Here is a 24,726-nt window from a genome sequence, read left to right on the forward strand (position 1 = left end):
CCAACTCTACAATTTTTTTTTTAAAATGTATCTGAGTCGCATGGTTTATTTAAACCCACTTCCTTTGTAGCTCTTAAGCAACAAATCCACTCCACTGCAGTGTAAGCTAGCTCAAATCTATTGGGATCAACTGATTGGTGCCTGCTTTTACACTGGGACTGAATTTAGCCCAGAGATACTCACATTGGGGCTTTTTTTCTGCAATGATCTCTGTGTGGGTAACCCCCTGCACCAAGGTGGAGTCTCATTGGCGCTCAATATGGGCACAGGGAACTACCTGTGCAGGATGGCTCAGTGGTTTGAGCATTGGCCTGCTAAGCCCAGGGTTGTGAGTTCAATCCTTGAGGGGGCCGTTTAAGGATCTGGAGCAAAAATTGGGGATTGGTCCTGCTTCAAGCAGGGGGTTGGACTAGATGACCTCCTGAGGTCCCTTCTAACCATCTATGAAGGCTTATGTTTTTAATGTCTGGGGACAAATAACAATGAAACACAACTGAGGGCCTAATCCCGTCAGCAAGCCTACTGACTCAATGCAAGTCAAGTACCCATTAGAATCTATTTGGTTTATTTTCCTTAATTGCCACTGTTTCATGATATTCTGGTCACTGTTCCCACTGGCTTGTGCAGCATGCTGGGGGTGGGATATGCTGCTGCTGTGCATGTAAATACAGTTCATAACGCTTAAGGGTCTGAGAGAAGCCACAACTGTCCTTCATGTCAGGCAGGGGGTCAGCACAGGAGAGGGCTGGGGCCAGGGACCAGCTCCGAACTTGCGGCCAGCCACGTGGGAAGGGAAGCACAGAGCTATATAGGACAAAGGCGGTCTTCTCCTTCTGTGTTTGTACAGCGCCCAGCACAGGGTGGTCCTGAACTATGACTGGGCTCTTGGGTGATATTCCAGTACAAACTCATAATTAATAACATGGTCTGGGGGACACCCTCCCCATCTCTCTTTCCATACTTTCTTCAATCTTTCCCCTCCCTCTTCTCCTCCCTTACCCTCCTCCTCCCCCCTTCTCTCCCTCCTTCTCCCCCCTCTTCTTCTTTCTGCTTCTGCCTCGCATCCTCTCACCTTACCCTCCCCTTTTCCCCTCCTCCTCTCCCTCATTCTTCTCCCCCCTTTACCATCCGCCCTTCCGCTCCCTCCTTTCCCTCCCCTGCCATTCATCCTCCTGGCCAGCGGGCAGTGCGCTGCGCGGAGGAAGCTTGTCCCGCGCCGCGCCCCGTCCCGTCCAGGGCGGAGCTGTGAGGGGGGCGGGAAGTGCCGGCTCGCCTCCGCTCCCGCTCCCCGGCTCTGCCGTGGCCATGTCATTCCGCCGGGCGCTGGCGCTGGCCGCCTGCGGGCTGGCCGGCGGCTCCGTGCTCTTCTCGGCCGTGGGCGTGGGCAAGCAGCCGGCCCGGGGCGCCGGGGGGGACGCGGAGACCCGGTCGGCGGGAGCTCCCGCCCCCGCCCCCGCCCCCGGGCTGCTGCTCCTGCCCCCCGCCGCCGCCTCCTGCCCCGCAGCGCCGGGCTGGGTGGAGCGAGCCGCCGGCGCGGGCGGCTCCTGGGACAGCAACTGGGACAGGTAGGAGCGAGCCGCGTCTGCCCGCAGGTGGGGCCGGGGCCTAGGGGGCTGGGCAGCGGGTCCCCCCGCTGGGACCCAGCGAGCGGCCTCCAGGCTGCGCCCCGGGTTCCCCGTCACCGGGGCGACACGGGCTGCCGGCGGGCGGAGGGGTCCCTCAGTCCTCCCCACTGGGGGCGCTTTGATTCTTCCTTGTGGGGGGGATGCACATGGGGGAACCCAGGGTCCCTCCCGCTCCCTGTCGGGGGGAAAGGCCTTTCCTGCAGGAGGGGGCTGCCTGGCCCCAAATGGGCTCTCGTGGGGGAGGCGCGCACGCCCTGCCGCTTGTGGTTTTGTTAATGAGGAGAGAAGATGATTAGGGAGTCAGGACTCTCCTGAGTTCCAGTCCTGGTCCAGCTGCTGATTGGCTGCGGGCAAGTCACTTAATGTCTCGGTCCTTCAGTTTCCCAGTCTGAAAAGAGGAGGATTTGCCCCTGTTTGTAAAGTGTTCTGGGATGCTGGATAAAAGTTGCTGTGGGAGCGGGCCTGCCTTTCTAAATTGCTTCATCCTTAAATTACGTAAGTACCCTGGAAATGCAGCCACCCCTGGTGTATTGGGGTGCAAATAAACAGCACATTGCCTCTCCACTACCACCGCCACACCTAAACGACTTACACGTAGAAAAATAGCACACAAAAGGCATAATTACGTATGATAAATCTTTCAACTACTGCTGTCTACGCTCTCTATTTGATAGGTTTCAGAGTAGCAGCCCTGTTAGTCTGTATCCTCAAAAAGAAAAGGAGGACTCATGGCACCTTAGAGACTAACAAATTTATTTGAGCATAAGCTTTGGTGAGCTACAGCTCACTTCACTGGATGCATTTGACGATTCCCCTTCCTGATATAAGTTCATTACAATAACGAAAGTGAAATTATTGCAGGCCCCTGCGGGATGGACATAAATATAGGTCTACTGGGGGGCGTTTTAAGAGAACATGATATATAACCAACTTCATAACAGAGTGGGAGGAGAAATTAATAACTAATACCTAGACTCTTTGATCTCAAAGTACTCCACAGACTATATAGAGGGGTCTGCTCAGCTGCCATTGAGGTATAACTTTCTCTGTGGTGGAACTTTCTCTGTGGCAACTAATAGCTCTTAGCAGCACTGAACTATGCAACAATTTAAAACAGGAAGTGAATTCAGGTAATTGAAATTTCAGGAGGAACTGTAGGAAGGTAGAATTATCCGAAACTTAAATAAAGCTAAAATACTGAGGTTAATAATGTTAAGTAATTTGTGTCTTTATAGAGCCTAAATATTCTGTAGGAATACCTTCTTCATTTTTAATTTATGGAATTCATAGTCCTCTCTATGGTATAGACGTACACAAGTCATTTCTCCTTTTTGGCTCAGTAAATGTATCCTACTAATTCTTTGGAATAGGGAGACTGTGAAGTCCAAGTGTATGCAGTATCAGAAATTGCAGTAATTAGTCTGTTTGCATTATTCGGTTTTTATTAAATTAACCATTTTGTGTAAAAAATTATCTTAATATCTTGTATCATAAAAAGGCTTAATATATATAGGACTGAATCTATCAGAGTGCTTTTGTGGATAGTAAACTTTTGATTATGCAGATATCAAACATACTGTTTGGTTAATCTCTGCAACTGCAAATCAGATTTAGATTTTTTTTTCTTTAATTCTAATGAACTTAATTTGCCTGCCTCTCTAGGGGACTGACTATATTCAGCTAATGACTAATCATCTGTATTGTTCATTATAATAAATACTTTGCAGTTAAAATGGGCAAGTATAAGTATCAAGCTTGAGCTCATTGAGCTCCTGTCTGGTGTAATTATCTCCCCAGAGAGATTTGTATGCCAGACTCCAGTTTAATAAAACAAAATCCAAAGTAAAATCCTAGCAGGCTGTTTTGATTGTATAATGTGTTCGAATCAAAACATGAGGCATTATCCAATCTAATATGCCTAAAGATTGTGCTAGATAGATGTAATTTAAAAATCTCAAAGCAATGATGCATTTTTAAATAGTTATTTTTAGTTATCTTTGGGGTGTGTGTGTGTGTAGGTATGTGGCCAAATAGCGTATCTGACTATTTGTAGAATTCATGTGCTGATGAATCCACATGATTAATTACCCATATTTACTTCTGTGTGCAACTGAAGTTTATTTCTAGTACTTCAGTCAACCTTGCTCCTTTCACTAGCAATGTACTTAACTATATAACAACTGTAGCAGACTGAAATCAAACTTAATATGCCCACTAGTATGCCCTCTCTCTGACATGGAGGCCTACTTGCAGTGGGGAGGGTAGATCAATTTATTCCCAATCCATTCTTGGCTGCTGTATTCAGACCTGCATCACAAGGGCCAGTTATGAACTTTTTGTGATGAGGCCATTTGTTTACTGTGATGACTTTAGTTGACACCATACCAAATCACTTGACACAGACTACAGAGCAGCTACAGATGGTTACTCGGATTGCTAACTTGACTCTAGCCCTTGTGAATAGTAGCCAAAATTAGAGTACTATAGTAAACTATGCTCTGAAAGCAAACCATTTTAGACAACAACTAGAAGATTGGGCAATTGTGGGACTTAAAATCTATTTCTAAATGGACAAGCACTTGCAGAGGTTGTAATAACCACAAGTCTATCCTTCCTCTCTGTAAGTTAAGATGCTGAGCTCAGGAGATTCAGGTTCAGTTCCTAGATCTATCACAGACATCCTGGGTGACCTTGAGCAAGTGACTTATTGTCTGTTTTAGTTGCCCATCTGTAAAGTGAGTGTAATGCTTCTTTACTCCCACCCTTTGCCACTTTTAATAACGAAAAAGGTGAGTCACTTCCTGCTTCAAAGAGCTCACAATTTTTATGTACTGTACTTAGCACAAGCGGGTTTCTGATCTCACTTGAGCCCTCTAAGTGATACGAAAATAGTTGGGTTTTCAGTTGATCTCTCTACTGCTAGAGTGGGGGAATGACTTGTAGATTGCCACAAAAACATGTCGTTTTCAATATATGAGAGATCTGGATTATTTTTTGCAGTGTAGATGATACATCTATCAGGGCAGACACCATTTAGTGTAGTGATGGGTGACTAGCCAAGTTATATGTCACAAATTCACTTGAGCTGCTCTTTATACTACCTTTTCATTGTTTGATATACTACTCAAAGTTCTCTAACATAGCCATGTGATAGGACGTTTTCATTAGCTTGTGATGGTAGGAGGCTGGGCTCAGCAACCCTGCTTCTCATTTGTGGTTTGTTTTATGTTCCTAAAAGCTCATGCTTCAAGGGTTCAAATGGCCACGTGCAGGAGTCATGAAGGGATTTTTTTCCATCTCCAGTCTATTCTGTTTTTTTTTTTAATATCCTTCCTCTGAAGGATCAGGGATAGCCATGGCCAGAGATGGGACACTGGATGGAGAAGGCCAGAGCTCTCAGGTGTCAATGAGCATTCTCTCAGGTGCTTGGCTGACTGTTTTTTTTTCTCATGTGCTCAGAGTTTAACTATGTGAGGTCAGAAAGGAATTTCCCCCAGGTCAGGTTGGCAGTGATCTTAGTTGTTGGGGTTTTTTTTGGCTTCCTCTGCAGTGTGTGGGTGCAGGTTACTTGCCAGGATTATCTGGAAGTATCTCAATCATTTCCCTATCATTGAGTGGGCTTTTGGCACTGGTGCACCTTGGTGCTGCCTATCTATGCTTGTGGCACATAATAGTCTAGTTTCCTGTTGGCTGGAGTACTTTGGTCTAGCTTCAATCGTTGAGTTTAGTGCTGGGTGGTGGTGGCCTGTGATATACAGGTCAGACCAGATGTCAATCTCTGTGACTCTAACTGGTAGTGCAGCCTTTTACTGTGGCTGTCCAAAAAGTGTATTTCTGAAATTAATTACAGCTAGAGCTGGCCGTAACCTATAGTTAAGGTTGCTAAATATACACGCACATAGCACACAATTGGTCAGTGCTTCTTGGAAAAGTTTACTTCTGCAAATTTGATTGCTCATTATCACATGCATAAATTAGGATGTCTACTGTGGGGAATAGAGAAACATAATTGCCACTTTTTTGGAGTTTAGTTTTTGAAGCTAGAAACTGCAGACTATGTAAGAACTAATGCAGATTAACTCCAATAAGCTTTTACATGAAAGTTGAAAACACTTCATCACACTAAGCATGGACTATTACTTTGGTTTAAATCTGGTTCTCTAAGAACTAAAGTGTCTAATTAAAATAAGACTGGCCTTATCTCTACTCCATATAGAATGTTACTTTTGTTATGTCACCCTAGAGAGCTTCTATTTAATGGAAAATGAGAATTAGAAATCTGTATGGAAAAAATCTAAGGAAAAATCTTATTTCAGAATTGTCGTACTTCAAGTTGTTTCCAGTAGCTTTGATTCAACTTCTTAAAGGCAGTGTGTGACTTGAAGTCGTCTTAGTGAGTACTGGAAATTTTTCTTTGAGTCTCTTAAGAATAACGTATTAATAAGTGAATCATCAGGAATTCTCCCCTTTAAAGATGCAACATGCAAGAGCAGTCAGAATAGATAATTGGTCTCAATGATCTCTAGATCTGGGGAGGTGAAGGGGTGAAAGGACAACTGTCTTTGAAACAGGAGCATGTGTCACTTAATCAGGCTGGAATTGAAAGTCTGAGCACTGTTACTTACACCTGCTAGAAAACCCCTGTCCAGTCAAATTTAGAAGACTTTTAGAAGAGAATGGCCCTGTTGCAGATTTAAATTTGTTGGTCTTTAGGTCTCTGAAGGAAAAAAAAAAAAAAAGTAAGTTCATAAAGGAACCCACTCAAGCTGCAAACTTCTAGGAGTAGTTTTAAAAATTTCCTATGCATCAAAACCTAAAGATTGGTTTAATACGGAAGTAGTGTTGAGCTAGACTATCTAGTTAGGATTTGTTCTTAAAATTACTGATATTTCTGTTGTTCCCTGAGGTATAAATTGCTTTGTAGTAATATATCAAAATTGCCCTGGGTTTTTCATTTGTGTATTTTTCACCACACTTGGTAGGATCAGCTTTCCAAGTATGAATTTTGACAGCCATCCTTGCAGACTTGTCTTACCCATGCATCTTTTATAAGACAGTTCACTAGTAGAACAAAAGTAGTCCTGTAAAATATATTATAGACATGAATCTTCCTTATGGGGCATGTTTTTTCTAATGTCTTACCGTTGGAGAAAAGGAAACAATTTCAGAAATCTCTCATCTTTTAAAAGCATATGAGGCTCATTCTTTATTTAGTAGAGTAGTGTGTTTATCAAATCAAAATATTGATCAAATGTTATTAAAGCTACTCATGGGGGCTGTTGACCGCAAAAATCACAGTTCAGTTAAGCAGCAACTCTCTGTGACCAGACTAATTTTATTCAGCCAGAGTCCAAGTACTATTCCTTATAAAAATGCATAAAACAAATACACAGATGTGTGTTAACTGGAGAAGCAAAATATGTAATGCACTGAAGAAATTGATTGTTCTTTGTGCTGTGGGATCAGGAGGAGGAGGATTACTTTGTGTGTGTTGAGACAGGGAGTAGTAGTAAAATGATTTATATGAGATGGAGATGATTACTGTGTGTCTGGTGGAGAAACAGAACCATGAGGGCTAATTTGTGGAAGATTTGGGCAAGGTTTATGGTGGTAGAGTGCAATGTTGGTATTGGCAGCAGGATAGCAATGGGGCTAATCTGTGTGAGCTGCAGGAGGGTTACTTTGTGCAGTGTGAGAGAATGAAAGAGGGAGGCTTAAAGCAGCTGTGTGGTAGGGGAGCGGGATCTAAATAGAGGATAAATAGATGCACTAAAACTAAGTTAAAAATAAGTGCTGTTGGAAGGGCCTGGGGCTGACTTAGTAAACTGAAAGCAGAAAGCTGTCTTCTAAGCTCATATTGTTTTCTGCTGGAAACAAGCAAATTGACGATAGCTGAAGCACTTAGAGGAGAGGAAAGTGATCAGGAACAGTCAGCATGGATTCACCAAGGGCAAGTCATGCCTGACTAATCTAATTGCCTTTTGTGACGAGATAACTGGCTCTGTGGATGAGGGGAAAGCAGTGGACTGTTATTCCTTGACTTTAGCAAAGTTTTTGACACAGTCTCCCACAGTATTCTTGCCAGCAAGTTAAAGAAGTATGGGCTGGATGAATGGACTGTAAGGTGGATAGAAAGCTGGCTAGATCGTCAGGCTCAATGGGTAGTGATCAATGGCTCCATGTCTAGTTGGCAGGCAGTATCAAGCAGAGTGTCCCAACGGTCGGTCCTGGGGCCGATTTTATTCAGTATCTTCATTAATGATCTGGAGGATGGCGTGGATTGCACCCTCAGCAAGTTTGCAGATGTCACTAAACTGGGAGGAGAGGTAGATATGCTGGAGGGTAGGGATAGGATACAGAGGGCCCTAGACAAATTAGAGGATTGGGCCAAAAGAAATCTGATGAGGTTCAACAAGGACAAGTGCAGAGTCCTGCACTTAGGACGGAAGAATCCCATGCACCGCTACAGACTAGGGACCAAATGGCTAGGCAGCAGTTCTGCAAAAAGGATCTAGGGCTTACATTGGATGAGAAGCTGGATATGAGTCAACAGTGTGCCCTTGTTGCCAAGAAGGCCAATGGCATTTTGAGCTGTATAAGTAGGGGCATTGCCAGCAGATCGAGGGATGTGATCGTTCCCCTCTATTCGACATTGGTGAGGCCTCATCTGGAATACTGTGTCCAGTTTTGGGCCCCACACTACAAGAAGGATGTGGAAAAATTGGAAAGCGTCCAGCGGAGGGCAACAAAAATGATTAGGGGACTGGAACACATGACTTATGAGGAGAGGCTGAGGGAACTGGGATTGTTTAATCTGCAGAAGAGAAGAATGAGGGGGGATTTGATAGCTGCTTTCAACTACCTGAAAGGGTGTTCCAAAGAAGATGGATCTAGACTGTTCTCAGTGGTAGCAGATGACAGAACAAGGAGTAATGGTCTCAAGTTGCAGTGGGGGAGGTTTAGGTTGGATGTTAGGAAAAACTTTTTCACTGGGAGGGTGTTAAAGCACTGGAATGGGTTACCTTGGGAGGTGGTGGAATCTCCTTCCTTTGAGGTTTTTAAGGTCAGGCTTGACAAAGCCCTGTCTGGGATGATTTAGTTGGGGATTGGTCCTGCTTTGAGCAGGGGGTTGGACTAGATGACCTCCTGAGGTCCCTTCCAACTCTGATATTCTATGAAGTAATTCTAAAATGGAGTATCTTTCAGCCTGTTCCTCCTGCTTCCCTATATCTGAATTTTGTTTTGATCTAGTTCACATCAGTAAAAGCCACCACTGCAGTGTTGAGGCTGTTTGGACAATAGGTTTGTTGACAGTCTCTGCAGAGAAGCAAAGAGCTGAATGGACCAGGATTACTGAACTTCCCTTTCACCCTTAAAGGTGGTTTCCAGGTTCAAGACTGAGGCACTTTGGTAAGGTTTTGAGGGAAGCTGGCTGTCTAGATCTCAGCACATCTTTCTGTCATCTTCAGTGAGTGTTAAATTTGCACAAACAGCCCCTCCCTCCTATAAATTAACAAGATTCAGAGGTGATAACTCTTCTAGTACTTGTGCAGGAATGGCTTTCCTGTGTAGCTGATATCTAGAACAGGTAGACATGCTGCTCATGATGTGAATAATATTAAACTAATGAACATAGATTGGCTAAACAGATACTATTATAGTGCATAGCTTAGCACACACAATGCTAAGGTGCCACAAGTCCTCCTTTTCTTAATGCTAATGCAGTTATAGCATACAGGTGATACAAATGCCCAAGTTTATTTGCCACTTTTACATCTTTACAGATCCACGGGAATATTGGACTTCAAGCAGTAGCTTAATGATTCTGCCAATGCTGAAATGTGAAACTATGTTAGCATATTTCTGTAAATATTCTTTCCAGAATGCAGTCAAGATACAGAGGACCTAAAACTAGGAGAGTAAGAAAATTCAGGGTTGAGACTATATCTGTTCTCTAAAGATTTTCATATAATGCTGTATACAAGGGTTCATGAGAACTATTCTTTGCCTGCCCCTAGAACCCCATGCGGGACTACTTTTTAAATCCCTCTCCTGTCCCATCCCGCAATACCCAGTTTTGCTCCCGCATTGTTTCTTGTATTTTTATCATGCTCCCACCTGTAAATCCCACAAGAGAGAGAGATTTCCCCATGCTACTAATCCCCCTCCCACCCCCCAAAAAGGTCCGTTAATATAGTCTATATATAAATAGAATTCAGACACAATTTTTACCACTAAAAGAATTAAAAAAACTTGCTTAAATCATGTAAAAAATACTTTAACTCCTGTTACAATAGACCTCAGATATTTCTATCCCTTGCTCAAATTTGTTTTAAAACCTTTATTTTTTAAAAAAAAGATTGTTTTTCTGCAAATTACTGCACTCTGTTTGGTTTCAGAGTAACAGCCGTGTTAGTCTGTATTCGCAAAAAGAAAAGGAGTACTTGTGGCACCTTAGAGACTAACCAATTTATTTGAGCATGAGCTTTCATGAGCTACAGCTCACTTCATCGGATGCATACCGTGGAAACTGCAGCAGACTTTATATACACACAGAGATCATGAAACAATACCTCCTCCCACCCCACTGTCCTGCTGGTAATAGCTTATCTAAAGTGATCATCAAGTTGGGCCATTTCCAGCACAAATCCAGGTTTTCTCACCCTCCACCCCCCCACACACAAACTCACTCTCCTGCTGGTAATAGCCCATCCAAAGTGACAACTCTCTACACAATGTGCATGATAATCAAGGTGGGCCATTTCCTGCACAAATCCAGGTTCTCTCATCCCCTCACCCCCCTCCAAAAAACACACACACACAGACTCACTATCCTGCTGGTAATAGCTCATCCAAAGTGACCACTCTCCCTACAATGTGCATGATAATCAAGGTGGGCCATTTCCAGCACACATCCAGGTTTTCTCACCCCCCCACTCCCATACACACACAAACTCACTCTCCTGCTGGTAATAGCTCATCCAAAGTGACCACTCTCCCTACAATGGGGTGGGAGGAGGTATTGTTTCATGATCTCTGTGTGTATATAAAGTCTGCTGCAGTTTCCACGGTATGCATCCGATGAAGTGAGCTGTAGCTCACGAAAGCTCATGCTCAAATAAATTGGTTAGTCTCTAAGGTGCCACAAGTACTCCTTTTCTTTCTGTTTGGTTTGGGTTTTTTTGACCATCCAATCCTGCATGCATCAAAGTACATTTTACTTGCTCTCGCTATTATGGCAATAGGTCCTGCAAGATCCCAGTCCCACTGTAGGCTCTACCTGCACCTTTGTACCTGGTTTATGCAGGGGGATTCAGTCAGTGGTGGTTCTTCCATATGTAAGTACTGCAGTGACATCCAATGTGTTGCACTACTAAGAAGTGGGTTAGTGTATGCTCAACTGTGAATTTCCTGTATACCTGAATAGTACTCTGAACACTAATTGAGCCATATGTCTAATTATGTCTTAATTTAGTACAGTAGCATATCAAAGAAAAGGTAAACATAGAGTAGGATGCAAGAAATATTTTTAGCTGGTGTAGAGAATCAGTTGTTGACACGTGCTTAACCAGTGCTTCTAGCAAACAAGAACAAAGAATTAAATGTCTATACAAACACAGGTTATGATTTTGTTTTCCTGATACAGGTACCTGATATGTACCAGCATATTCTTGGCAATCCTGTTTCACTGGCTAGAAGCTAAATGAACAAGAAGGGTTTTTTCTTTCCTTCTAGAAATGTAGATCTGTTCTGTGTTAATCAAATATAAGGCAAAAATTGACGTTATGCTGTCTGGAACTAGCATTGTCTGAGTTTTCCTAGTTAATTGATTCAATCTGTGAGTCCTGTTTCTGAATGTGTTGCTCCGCCATACCTACTGTTCATAATTTTAGTTCACTAAATAGATGGATAATACAACAGTTTGAATCAGATCTCCCACTCTAATGAATTTCAGAATCAAGTAGGGAATAGGGTGTTGCAAGATTGGACAGGTAAAATTAAGATTTTGCTGAATATTCCATTCAGATTTCTTTTTCTCTACGCATAAAATACCATCTAACTTGACATTCACACTCCAGTGGAAACCCAAGGGTAACTACTCAATAGGCAAGAGTAAAATTAATAATCAGATATTTCAAAGATGCTCTCGCTTATGCTCCTCTCCTCCAAACTAACAGAATGTAACTTGGATGTACTTTAATATATGCCATAAAGTACCACTGCGCAGAATTCATATCCCCCACAGATTTCTTTGCTTCCCCACAGAAAAATGACTTTATGACAGGGAAACAAAGGGAAACTGAAAGAGCAGTCACACACCACTCCCTAGCTGTGCAGGTACATCATTTCAGGCACCTGGGCGGAGAGGTAAATCACTGCGGGGTTGGGGATGCTGCAGCCAGTGGCTCCTACCCTGAGCCGGGATCAGCTGCTAGTCTCAGCCAGGCTGGAGGCAGGAAAGGACAGGACTTCCTATTCCTTTGCAAGAAGTGGCTGGGGCTGTGTCATACCCACCCCCAGAAACCTCCCCCAGCTGCAGGAAGCTCAGCATCCTCCACTGCTTCCTACCTCCATCACTCCTCAGCTGTGGGGGAGGGGTCACTATACAGGGAGCTGCTCCCCCAGCCTCCCAACCCCTGTGCATTTGGACCTCCCACACCCAGACACCCCTGCCAAGCCTCACCTGGTACATCCAGAACCCCCCTAGCCCTCCATACCTAAACCCCACCACACTGAATCTCAACCCCTACCTCCAGACTCCCATCCCTGCACCCAAACCACACCCCACCCCTTGCACTGTGAGCCCCCACATCCAGGCCCCCATGCCAGTGACCACCAACTAGCTGCACCCAGATCCCCCCTACTAAGCCCCACTTTTCCAACACCCAGACCCCCACACCCTTCCCTTGAGCCCCAACTACCTTCATCTGGAAGCCCCCTGCCTCTGCACCTGGAACCTCCCCCAACAAGCTTCTGTGCATCCAGGTCCCCCACACCTAGATTGTCCCACACAGAATCCTCTCACCCCCACCTGGATCCCTGCACACTGAGCTCCTCCCCACTTGGATCCTGCCTGGTTGAGCCTGTCTGCCCCACACCTGGTGCGCCTGGCGCAGAGGGGCAGGGCCCCAAGGAGTTTCTGGGGCAGGCCCAGGCCTTGTGCTGTGTCAGGGTCGGGTGCAGCCTTACTACTGAATCCATGTCCCTGGGGTGGGGGAACTGCAGGGTGATCTCCCACCTTCGTACAGCCAGTGGCCTGTGCTCCCCACACCCGTGCTGGAGCCTCTGCATTTATTTATTGACAAATAAAACTTGCAGAATTTTAAAATATTGTGTGCAGAATTTTTAATTTTTTGGTGCAGAATGCCCTCAGGAGTAATAGTCTGTCAAAGCATGCCTGAATCCCTTACTAGTGTTTATAGGGATTTTTTCCCGCTGAGAACTAAATTACAACTATACTATATTCTGACTAATAGGTAGCATGAGTCTCAGGTAGGTGGGTGGTGCTAGCTTGGCTTCAGCTAGATAGGGTGTAAAACTCGAATGTGTTGTATATGGGTTTTTGGGGTATTTCAGAGAAGAGTTAAATGTTTGATAAAAACTTTTGCTAACATAATTGGGGGAAAAAATCTTTAGATCCTCCAAATACTGAAATCAATTGAGGCGGGAGTCCCTGTTTGTAACATTTTCGTCTGCCACATATAAAAATGACTTGTTTTAATATTTTTAGACGTGAGCCACTGGCTCTTATCAACCGGAAAAAGAAAAATGAAGAGACTGGGGAAGAAGAGCTTGCTTCCCGCCTAGATCACTGCAAAGCAAAAGCTACCAGACACATATTCCTTATCCGCCATTCTCAGTACAACTTGGATGGCCGGATTGATAAAGACAGAACTCTGACACAACTGGGTATGTGCGACTAGGACCCTACTTGATTGTGCAGCTTCATAGAGAAAGAGGTTCTTTGTCTGTCACTAATCTCATACGTTAACGCAACCAGTTCTGCTCTGGATCCTATTGCCAACTTCCTACTTAGGATGTTGGATCCTTTGAACATATATAGGCCAAAATAAGTTTGTCGTGTCGTCCCCCCCCCCCCCATCCTATAAATAAAATGCATGTTTAGGCATATATCAAACATGCCGCCACCTGTGCAGTAATCATGCTTCAGCGCTTCGTACTGGTTTCCTTTGAGACTTTGAGCTAAACTTTCACAGCAGATTTTTTTTAAATTTCCCTTGGCTGAAATTTTGAGTTAAATTCAAGACCCAGGATGACTATTCTGGATTCTAAAGTCTTGGAAATGGGTTTCTATATGGGATTTTATTATGCAGGCCACACCTTTTGACTCTGGTGATGAAAATAACTAAATGGCGTTTCATGTAGCTGTTAACTAGATTTTTTTTCTCTGGCTTTCTTGTGTGTCTTTTCAGTTGGAGTGCTCGTAGTTAGAGAATCATTATATATGCTCCTTGCTTCATCCTTATCTCTAATGAGGCTTCAGGGAATTACATTAATAAACCCCCATTTGTTGAGATGAGATGAGACAATCTGTTTGTATACTGATACCTAAATTAATCTGTACTTGGCTAATGCATATGTCTGGATATCAAAAACTGTAAGTAGCACTGACTAGAATTCTGTAGCTGTTTAATTTAAAAAAGAGTGGTAAACATCTTTGGTGTTTTTATACCCTTTTTCCCTGAAAGGGCAAGAATTTTCTGTATGTGATGCTGCTTCAGTTGCTGAAAACATGGTACCAGATGTTAATCTGGATGCTTTCTGAGTTTTAATTTGCATGCTCAAGAGCAAATTTGATTAAAGGTGTGAATATATTAAATACACATCTGATGAGACAATAACAGTGGTTAGAATAGCAGATTCCTGGCTTATATTCTTGGCTCTGCAATTGTCTGGTCATATGTCTCCTTCAACCATCTACCCTTCTATCCATCTATGCTTATTTAAGATTTTAAATACCCTGGGATAGTAGGTAAAAACTTATTCTCATCTTACAAGTAACATCTGAGGAAGCTCAATTAGTGGATAATGCATGTTTCCTTCCAAGCTAACATATCTGCAGCCTTTGTTTCAAGCAGGACTACCAGACATGCACACAATTCTCCTTCTTCTGCATTCCTAGAATGTAGGGGTGGTAGAAAGTGACTGGCAAATTGAAGACCTAGCTACAGTAACAGCTATTTGCATGGGCCCAGTGAGGAAGTGGTTCACCTTGTGGGATTTAAAAAGCAAGGACCGTGGCTAATGGGTGAGGTCCTCTCTTCAGTGCTTCCCATTGAAGTAGAGAATCAGAAACTAAAAGAACTGGATCTGGCCTAACCAACAGAAATCCCTTCCAGCCTGTGTAATGTGAATTGGAGCTTGGCAACTAGCAAGCCTGGTCTCTTGGTGGTGATGCTGCTAAAAGCATTGACTGCTGGAAGGAAGGATGCATTACTTACCATCAGGGCTGGCATAGAAGGATGATTTGTTAAATATAAAGAGCAAAATATCAGCAATTTATTATATAGCTAATCTCACTCTTAAGGTCGTGAGCAGGCAGAGCTGACTGGGCGCAGGCTGGCAAGTTTGGGGTTGAAATTTGATACAATTATCCACTCCTCTATGACCAGAGCAATGGAAACAACCGACATCATCAGCAAGCATCTTCCAGGTAAGTGGGGTTTGATAGCATAATGCTGTCTTATGATTGCTTCTTTTGCACCTTTTGACATGTAGTGTTCAGTTGAAGTGTAGCCATATCCTAGACCACTGTACACTTTGTAAATTAACTTTTTAATTTAAAAATGAAATAGTCATAAAGATGAAGTAGAAATGAAGCTGCAATTTAAAGAGTGAGCTGACCCCTCTGAGTGGTCGATACCTGAATGTATTACTGTGTAGGAGACATTGGCAGTTTGCTCTTTGTACTTTCAGAATGTTTAGGAGGAGAGGCTGGAATAGTTAGCTTGTAACCAAGAATGCTTACTGACTGCCACAGACCTGCGTCTGGAAGTGCAACTCTGCTGAAAGGGAGAGAATGCTAATGATCATTTCTCCAAGAGCTGTTGGAATTAATACAGGACAGTGTTGTGACTGGGTTAGCCACTCTTGTATGGAAAGTGTGTACTGGTTGCTGCTGTGTGCAGTGCTTGTCACTTTAAATTAAAGGAGGAGGAGGAGGTGGTAGCATACTGAAAGGGTGATGGATAAAGATAGCAGCTGTTCTGAGGTGTGGTTTCACTCCTGCCTGTAGATGGTGGTAAGGATTCTTGGGTTAGGTTGATGGCAAGAGAGCCCAGATGAATTCTAATGCCTCATGTTGAAATGTGTGAACAAAAAAACCCCACAGTGATCACAGACAACCTGACATACCTTATTGGTTTTAAAAGTAAGTCCATCTTGGAATACTGACTGGTAGGCATGGCTCATTCAAAAGAGAGAGAAGGGAAGAGGAATGGAATTTGAACTAATCTTATTAGCAGTCTATGGATGTAGAACAGTCTAAGCAGAACAAAGACTTCCCTTCAGTCTAAGGGAGGTTATATTACAGGGAGGTACACTTTTTAACTATATGCATTAAGATGCGTGGTTTTCCACATGTAGGCAAATCTTTGTTGACCTGAACCTTAATTGTCTGAGGGCTGCAAGAATTCATGTCTCAGTTGGTAGACAAATGATTAAAGATTATACTAAAATAATAATTTTCTAGCAGACTAAACCACCACATATATGAGGTTTCAGATTCACAACATAATAAATGCAGCTCTTCAAAATGCATTAGTGTTCAAGGCTACATTAGTGTTCAGGGTGTTCCTGGATCAAATTCTTTGGCTTCAGGGATGAACTTGGCTCCATAGGTAACTAAGCATGTTAAGTTTGGAGAGCCTCACTTGCAATCCCTGATGGGAAGTCAAGAAGACTGTAATGTTTGGAGTTAATTTTTTGGCTGTAACTTGAAAGTTTCTTTGCATATAAAGACTATGAAAAAATGTGCAACTTGCAGTAAATGTAAAAGGACTTTCTTACTGACTGAAATTATGTGGTTGGTCTGTGTGTGAACTGGCCTATAAAGTGGCTTTTACTTCACTTTCTGAATGTGTACTTCATTTCCAGGGGTCAAAAAAGTTAGTACTGACCTGCTAAGAGAAGGAGCTCCTATAGAACCAGTCCCTCCAGTATCTCACTGGAAACCAGAAGCTGTGGTAAGTTTATATTTTTTATATATAAATAATCTGCATAGTCCAGTCTTTAATTAACTGGTTTGTTTGTTTGTAGGCTGTATGTCCTAGGCCTTGGATCACTCCATACCTTTTACCTGTCCTATATTTTAAAATATTTGGTCATAACTTTAAATTCCCCATAGTAACCTGGCAGTGTTCTGTTCGCCGCTTGGCCAGGTTTGAGGCTAAGCTATTTTTCCCTAAAGGAATTATAACTGTCTAAGGCTACGGCTACACTAGAGAGCTTACAGCGGCACTGGAAAGGTCTCTATTGTCGCTGCTCTGAGCTGATGGGGGGGGGGGAGCGCTTTCCTGTTGGCTTAATTACTCCAGCTCCTGAGAGTGACGGTAGTTATGTTGGTGGGAGAAGCTCTACTGCTGACATAGCGCTGTCCACACCAGTGCTTATGTTGCCATAAATTATGTCAGTCAGGAGGGTGGCTAATTCACACCCAGGAGCGACATAATTTATGTCAGCTTGAGCTGTAGTGTAGCCATAGCCAAAATCAGCACCCCTTTTGAAGGTGCACGTAGCTTCATGGCTGGTTTGATCTGTTTCAGTGTCTACTTACAAACTCTCTTGTCATCAGCAGTATTATGAAGATGGGGCTCGTATTGAGGCTGCTTTCCGAAACTATATTCATAGGGCTGATGCAAAACAGGAAGAGGACAGCTATGAGATTTTTGTTTGCCATGCCAATGTGATCCGCTACATAGTTTGCAGGTAATTTATGAGGGACCAAATACCCACCTGCACATTTAAATGTCAAACCTTTAACCTTTTTAAATTGGGTTAGTGCACTGCACTGTCTCTAGTCCATTACAGCTAGGAAATCAGTTAACAGGTTTGAAGTGACTGGAGGGGATGAGTGCCTGGTTCTCTGAGCAGCTGTGCTTACAACACATGATCAGAAGATTAATCTACAGATATGAAAAAGGGATTTTAAAATAATTTTGAACATCCACACTGAATTAATAATGAGAGACTAGTACAGAGTACTGAGAATTGGGACTGATTTTCTAGGTTTTATATTAACATCAGATCATTAACGCTGTCCTAGTTTTTGGCACAACTCAGGTGTGGACTGCTGTCAAGAGAAACTTGGACAAATACAAAATGTTTGTAGAGTAATAGAAAGTTTAACTTTATGCAGGCCTCGGTGGTATGCAGGTATTTTGAGGTGGCTTTTAGTTGGACTCAAACTTGATTACATGCATACCCAGTGGTTCATCTTGCCTTAAAACAGAACTAGCACCTTTGTGTCAGCAGTTCAGGATTCCTGCAGCTAAATAAATTTATTTCCCAAAAGCATTTAATGTCAATGGGGGGAAAAAACCCCTTACCGCTAGGGCAGCAAGGTGGCTCAGGAACTGGGGAGGGATAGTGTTAGGTCTTTACCCAGCTACCATTCTTCTCTACAGGCTCTGGCCTAACGAATTATTTGCCTTGTGAGCAGGACAGTTGCCATTCACTAGCAACAAAGCATTCATGCTATTCTATTCTAGTAAGCAGATACTCTGTTAAAACCATAGATCTGTGTTTCTCTGCTGTGAGCTATATTAGTGTGCCCTCTTTGGTGCTTTAAAAACTCTAGTACTTATTGGCAAGGTAAACAGTGCTATTTCTCCTTGTTGAAGAAAGCTGAGGTTAGAGCCAGACTACTTTTCTGCACAAAGGGGATTATATCCTGTCATCTTCATTGACTTCCTATGCACCTATGACTCCAGTTCACTCTCCTGCCTGGTTTCCTAAAGTTCTCAGTGGACTTGCTCACCCCATCTCATGTCCTTCTCACTGTGAACCTCCAGGTCATAACCTTCCCTAACCACCAATTCTCTGCAGCTGAGGACTCCGCTTAAATTATGCTGTGGCTCCCCTTCACTCCATTCCCTCCCTGCTTTCCCCACCTCTCTACGTCTAGTTTAAAATTAGTTTGACTACCGCAGCAGAACATTTTTGCACTCTGTGGGAAGCCACAGTATAAAATAATACTTTTTAATTGGTGTTGATGTTTGTGGCCACTAATGGTTTGAGCTGCAGCAGTCAAAGCTATAGTCTTACTCTGGCATAGTATTCTAATACTGTCTCCAGGTGTTGTGCTATAATTTAATGTGCCAAGTTCAGTTAGTAATTGTGGGAGTAAACTATCCTATTAGAGCTGGGAAAGGACTGCTAAACAAGAGCCTCTACATCAAGTGCATGATATAGTTTGTCGTTTCCTTCCTATCAGCTGCTTTTCCTCTGAGAACCTTTCTTTTCAAGGAGTGTAACCACAATACCAAAGTTGAAAACTTCTACACTGGCTCCTTGGTCTTGAATCTAGGGCAGCTGTCATCTTGTTTTATTAGGTTACTCAAAGCTCTCCTGGCAACAGGTTTTTTTAAGCTTTCCATGTCCAATCTACATTAATCTGTTGCACTCTTTTATAAAAGCCTGCTGGAGTGGCCACTGATTAACAAAGCCATATATGCTTTCATGTTAACTTTGAACACACAATATCAACTTTTCAAAGACAGCAATAGGCAGAGATTCTGCATGTGAGCTGCTTGGTATACAGCAGTGGTTCTCAAACTTTTTTGTATGGTAGACCCCTTTCACCTAGCAAGCCTCTGAGTGAGACCTCCCTTATAAATTACTTTTAATATTTAGCACTACTATAAATGCTGGAGGCTGACAGCTTCACTGGGGTGGTTCTGTTCTAGATAGAAGAAATGATAGACAATAGTTCTGTCAGATGCATGCTATTCTTCACATATGCTTGTGGAGTAAACCATACACTAATTGCTTTCTCTTTTAATAGAGCATTACAGTTCCCCCCAGAAGGCTGGCTTCGGATGTCCCTTAATAATGGCAGTATAACCCACTTGGTGATCCGTCCTAGTGGAAGAGTGGCACTTAGAACACTTGGAGACACAGGATTCATGCCTCCAGATAAAATCACACGCACCTGAGTCTGCAGGTGATGGCCATGTGGGAGCTGCTTCTAGTCTCTCTGCACTAGTACATCCAACTACTGTACCACTAAATTTCTATTTGTAATATCAGGGTATGATGGTATTTTAAAATTGTACTTTAATCCCCTCTGCCTCCTTTGCATACTCATGTCTGCTTTTCAGTCCCAAAAAGAAGACTTTACATTTCTTCAGAGTTCTATGGACTTGTATCACTTCATAAAATGAAGAGTGACACCTCCCTGCTCTGAGATGTGGAGTGGGAAAAGACTGGTGAAAGGATATTTGTGCTCAGCCATTTGAGAGCATCACTTGCCTGTAAAGTGAAAATTACTCTTCCTTGTTGAGCTTTTGGTGAACTGATTCCTCTACTATAGAGGGGTATGACTATTCATGCTTTCCCCTGTTGAAGTTATGTACATGTAGGTGTTTAGCAGACACAAGGCATACTGAAATGAGGAGAGAAGTATAGAGCTGTGGTGTTACGGTGGAGTGTGACTTTAATGCTTCCTGTCTTGGATGTTCATTCCCCTATTCTGAAAAATACTTCTTGCCTTGCACAATGGCAGAAGTCTTTTTGTATCTACAGAAGCAGCTAGAAGCCAGAAATTTCCTACCCCTCTTACTCCAGAAGGAAAGTAAATGTTAAGACAGACTTTCCCCATAAGCCACACTACCTTGTCCTGATGTCTGAATGGGGCTGGTGGCAGTATCAAATTGGTCAGGTAGTAGAGGGCTGCGCAAGTGCTTGGCTTATGCAGGTAAGCTTTAAGAACTAACAAACAAACTCCCTACTTGATGCTGTTAATGCCCATGTACCTTTTGACACTCCAACCATGAGTAGTAAGTTTGGGCAAAAACTCTGGTGCTATATGAGTTAAGAGGTGAAAGAGCAAATAAGTGGGTAGGAAGTTACTGCTAATCATGTTAATAATATTTTCTTCAGGAAAAGTTTGTCATGTTAGGTACTCACCTTTCCCGAACAAATATGAAGTTTTAATCATGAGAAATAGTGCCTAGCAACATGAGCAGTTAAAACCCTGAACTCTTTCCAGGCTGTTTGATCCAACTGCTAGACACAGATAGCTTAGTTTAGTGAAACAGGCTACTAAAGAATATAAAACTTTGTATATGGAAAAGGGGGTGGGGGGGAGATTGTCTTCAGCAATCACTACAAGAAATTGGAATAATTTTGTCTATCAACTTTTTAAAATATTTGAATAAAAATTTAAGTGGTCTCTTTGTGTACTTTTCAGTATAGCAATCACATTTTGGAACACCCACTGCAAGCCCTAAGAAGGGAATGTGGTGATGAACTGAAGCATGACATTTCTGCATTTTAAAAAGACTACACCAACATCATTGGCTCATGATCTCATACCCTTATAATTGTTCAAAAGCAACTCTATGCCTGAAACCAATACATACAGGATAGATGGGCATCTTGAAAATCCCCCACCGTATAATCAGTAGCAGTGTCTAATGCTGAATATTTTGTGCACTTTATTCCAGCACATTACATACAGTATTGAAAGAACCATAAATACGTGCAGGGTGGAAGGCAAGAACACATACAACACATCTTTTGCACATGTACAGAAATCAGCATTTGTATTGGCACTAAGGCATAAAACAAAATTAAGCTGGCAATAGCCCTATTTAGAGAGTACAGATTTTGTACCATTAAAATACCCCTCTCTGATCTGAGCAATGTGGAGCATAAATTTCTCTCCCCCCAAACATGAGCATTTCTTTGGAATGCCAAAATGCCATGAGCAAGAGACAAAAAAGTCATTCAAGTTGTGAAATATTTTCCAAACCTTTGGTTTCATGTCCCAAATTGAGGCACCAATTAAATTTCATTATAGAAACAAAACCATAGTATCTAACAGAAAGATGCTTTGTTTGTATATCACTGCATTTAGTTTCACAACATGGATCTATATTCCCATCCACCTATGACACCTTAACTACCTGTTTACTTAGAATAGAACCTCAGCATTTTAAAGTCTTACTTGACATATAAAAGACCCTTTGCGTAATCAGAGATCAACTATTAAAAACTAAAACAGTCCCAATCTAGATTTATAGTGTCTTCAGACTCTTCTAGAAGATCTTCCAAGATTCTGAATGAACAAATTGCTATATTTTTAAATAAATGAAGTTAATGTATTATAAATTTACTTAAAACAGTACAAACACATGGACTAAAATGCAAATTCTATAAAGCATTTGTCACTAAAAAATGCTCTCTCCCTCCCCAAACAAAAGTTAGAAGTTTTGGTGCCAAAAATTTGCATTTTAATACAAAAAAGCATATAAAAGAAAAGGACAGGAACTAGTTATAAAGCATCAGTTTCTCAATCCCCTGATTGTGTTTTACCAAAGTTTTTCTTAAGCTATTTCTAAACAGGAATGTAGAACTTATATCATAGATTTAAGTGGGAATTTCCATCATCTGGAGGCCCATAGCTGCCTCAGACAGGCACAAATGTTGGAAGTACTGGAAAAAAAATATATGCAGTAATCAGTGTTAAGGTTTGTATATCAAGATGAGTACAACTAACTTGTGAAGTGTTGTCAGCTTTTATATACACACACATCACTTGTCTGTGTATATAATATTTAAGCAATTACCTGGGTAGACTGGATAATTACTACACACAGTCCAGAAAGTTTAGGGAAACTGATTTAATAATTTAGAAGTTAAAGCAACTGAAATGTATGCTTGATACAGACCTCTACAGCAACAAAAATGAATAGCCACAGGAAAAGTTACTACTAATATAGTAGGTTTTTTGGAGGAGAGTCCCATAATAAAGCAACTTGGGTGGATAATATTTGAATGATGGGTCAATTACCTTCTAACTACAGTTAGAAGGTAGTGGCTCATTTCTAACATTCAGCTCATGGGAATCAAACAACAATTTCCATTTAAGCCACCTATAAACACAGTTCCAAAACATACATCTGTAACTCCAGAGCTATTTCACCAAAACAGTAAGCTACAGAAAGAACCTTTAGAATACTTTTCCATTCAGAGTCTTAGAGGGGAAACTACATTTTAAATTCCCATGTAAGTGGATGCCACTTTTAAAACCACGAACAAAAATGCTATAAAAAGGCACTATTAAGCTTGCAAAAGCATTAAGTGCAGTTTTGAAGTTCGTACCAAACGAGTATATTCAGAACAGTGTACAGTTTGTGTATGAAACAGTCATTTTACTCTAGTGTGCAATAGCTACCAAAACAGCCATGTCTTGTATAATTTAATCCAACCTCTGTGATGTAATAAAGGTCCCACAGTTGGATAACAATATACTATGCCATCCCATCTACTATTAGGGTTCCTTTAGATACATATGCATGTTACAAAAGCTCCTTGAGGGGCTATTTTTTCTTTGCAAGGGGGGGGGTATTGTTATCAACCAATATAATCTATCCTTTTTACTCATATGCCCATGGCACCTTTGAATTTTCTGATCAGGTGTCTAGCATAAAGATTATTTTTAATTGTGTGGTAGAAACTATATGTAATAGGGAACTACACTACTTGAAAGACTTTTCTTTAAGCAAAACCACAACTATCAAAATCTACATTCTGAGTGTTCTGTTTCAAGTTGAGAAACATTTCCAGTTTCCATATAGCACTATCCAAAGGGTTCATCCTTAAAGAATACTGAGGAATTAAATTATTTTTAATTGTAGCTTAAAAAAAAAAGTAGTTACTATATCTAGACTACAGACATTTCAATAAAACAATAAATTTCAATAAAAACAATGTCTCAGTCCTTATTCATCCCTTCTAACAGTTAGGAAATAAGGAACCACTTCATGGGTTTCTGTTTATCTCCATAATATATCACATTAAACTAGACCATTAACATACATCACTGGTAAACTTACTTTAATTATTGCTGATAAGCTTTTGTGTAATTACTAGTGAAGTCTGCAAACAGCAAAAGCTGAGCTTTTATTTTCAAATTAACACAAACATAGGTCACTAATTTCTATAGTGCCTTTTTCCTAAAACTCTCAACCTGTGATGTGTTTTTATTATCATCCTCAGAATGAGAAGTGACTCATAAAAGTTTCTCTGGCTGCTCTTTATTTTAGAGATTTCTTACGGTTTAGACTGAATAGTTGGCCATAAGCAAACTTTTCTGTATTGAGCAGTGGGGAGTCAAATTCTTACTGGAACAGGGAAGAGGTAATCGCCCAGGTTAAACATTTTTTTTCTCCTGTTGTAAATGGAATATGAATGCATTTGACTCCTTGCATGACTTATCAATAAACAGAATTCTAGGTTAGAGAGAAGATGCTTCAAAATTACCCAAGTGAAAAAAAATGCATCAGTGGGTTCATTTTGACTATCACATTTGGCCTACAGCAAACACCACCATTTCTAGCAGAAATGACTACATGAAAGGTTCAGGTCGCTGCCCTACTGTTAGTTTTATAACTACTGGATAAGAGTTAACTTCACTAACTTCTTGCAAATCACCAGTAATCTATCCAGTACATGAAGTCAAGACATACTCAATTTTTAAAATGTATATTTGTCCTCAAATGAGGATAAATAAATAGCCAAGGACACTTCCTCATGTCACTTTAGCAATGCTACAGTTTTTCCCTTCACTCTTAAAATGAAAATATAATTAAAGTCCCAGGAAGATGAGTTATGTTCTAATGGGCAGAAGGTTCTGACAAGTGATGCAGTTTTAACAACAGGATATTGTTGGCATAAACTGGACTGTACCGCCCAGGACTCCCAAGATCCGGAAAAAATGAAGCAACATTGCCATATTTCCCTGGGCTGCCCATCACTGGACTGTTTCTTCTTAAGTACGTTGAACCATTTGGTGGGCCTGCTGCAAGAGACTGGGACTTGAACCTTCCTTTCAGTGCTGGACTTGGCCAACTAC

The 24,726-nt window shown here is 41.8% G+C and overlaps 2 protein-coding genes across 5 annotated transcripts in view; one reads left to right on the plus strand and one right to left on the minus strand.

The window, feature by feature from the left end:
* Window positions 1-1,212: 1,212 nt before the first annotated feature.
* On the plus strand, window positions 1,213-23,487 carry PGAM5 (PGAM family member 5, mitochondrial serine/threonine protein phosphatase). 2 transcript variants are annotated; one of them, XM_073312456.2, is made up of 6 exons: window positions 1,213-1,565; window positions 13,357-13,535; window positions 15,175-15,300; window positions 16,743-16,831; window positions 17,440-17,573; window positions 19,651-23,487. In XM_073312456.2, exons 1-6 carry the CDS (start codon window positions 1,306-1,308, stop codon window positions 19,799-19,801), a joined length of 939 nt encoding a protein of 312 aa, XP_073168557.2. In that variant the 5' UTR covers window positions 1,213-1,305; the 3' UTR covers window positions 19,802-23,487. The 2 variants fall into 2 exon arrangements, with proteins under 2 accessions (XP_073168557.2, XP_073168558.2); XM_073312457.2 differs by having other exon boundaries at window positions 17,443-17,573; window positions 19,651-21,882.
* The window catches only part of ANKLE2 (ankyrin repeat and LEM domain containing 2), a 31,523-nt gene continuing 28,084 nt past the window's right edge, over window positions 21,288-24,726 (minus strand). For all 3 annotated transcript variants that reach the window (XM_073312454.2, XM_073312451.2, XM_073312455.2), the window contains exon 13: window positions 21,288-24,722. In XM_073312454.2, the coding sequence (XP_073168555.1) occupies window positions 24,488-24,722 (235 nt within the window). In that variant the 3' untranslated portion in view covers window positions 21,288-24,487. The remainder of the gene's footprint in view (window positions 24,723-24,726) is intronic.

The sequence above is a fragment of the Lepidochelys kempii genome, chromosome 15 (assembly GCF_965140285.1).
Source record: "Lepidochelys kempii isolate rLepKem1 chromosome 15, rLepKem1.hap1, whole genome shotgun sequence".
NCBI classification, from domain to species: domain Eukaryota; kingdom Metazoa; phylum Chordata; order Testudines; family Cheloniidae; genus Lepidochelys; species Lepidochelys kempii.

Bases quoted from the DNA above. Each gene is read 5' to 3' on its own strand.
- PGAM5 (XM_073312456.2), top strand. From the start codon at position 1,306: ATGTCATTCCGCCGGGCGCTGGCGCTGGCCGCCTGCGGGCTGGCCGGC. The intron at 1,566-13,356 runs GTAGGAGCGAGC...TAATATTTTTAG, and splicing joins TGGGACAGCAACTGGGACAG to ACGTGAGCCACTGGCTCTTA. The intron at 13,536-15,174 runs GTATGTGCGACT...CTCACTCTTAAG, and splicing joins CAGAACTCTGACACAACTGG to GTCGTGAGCAGGCAGAGCTG.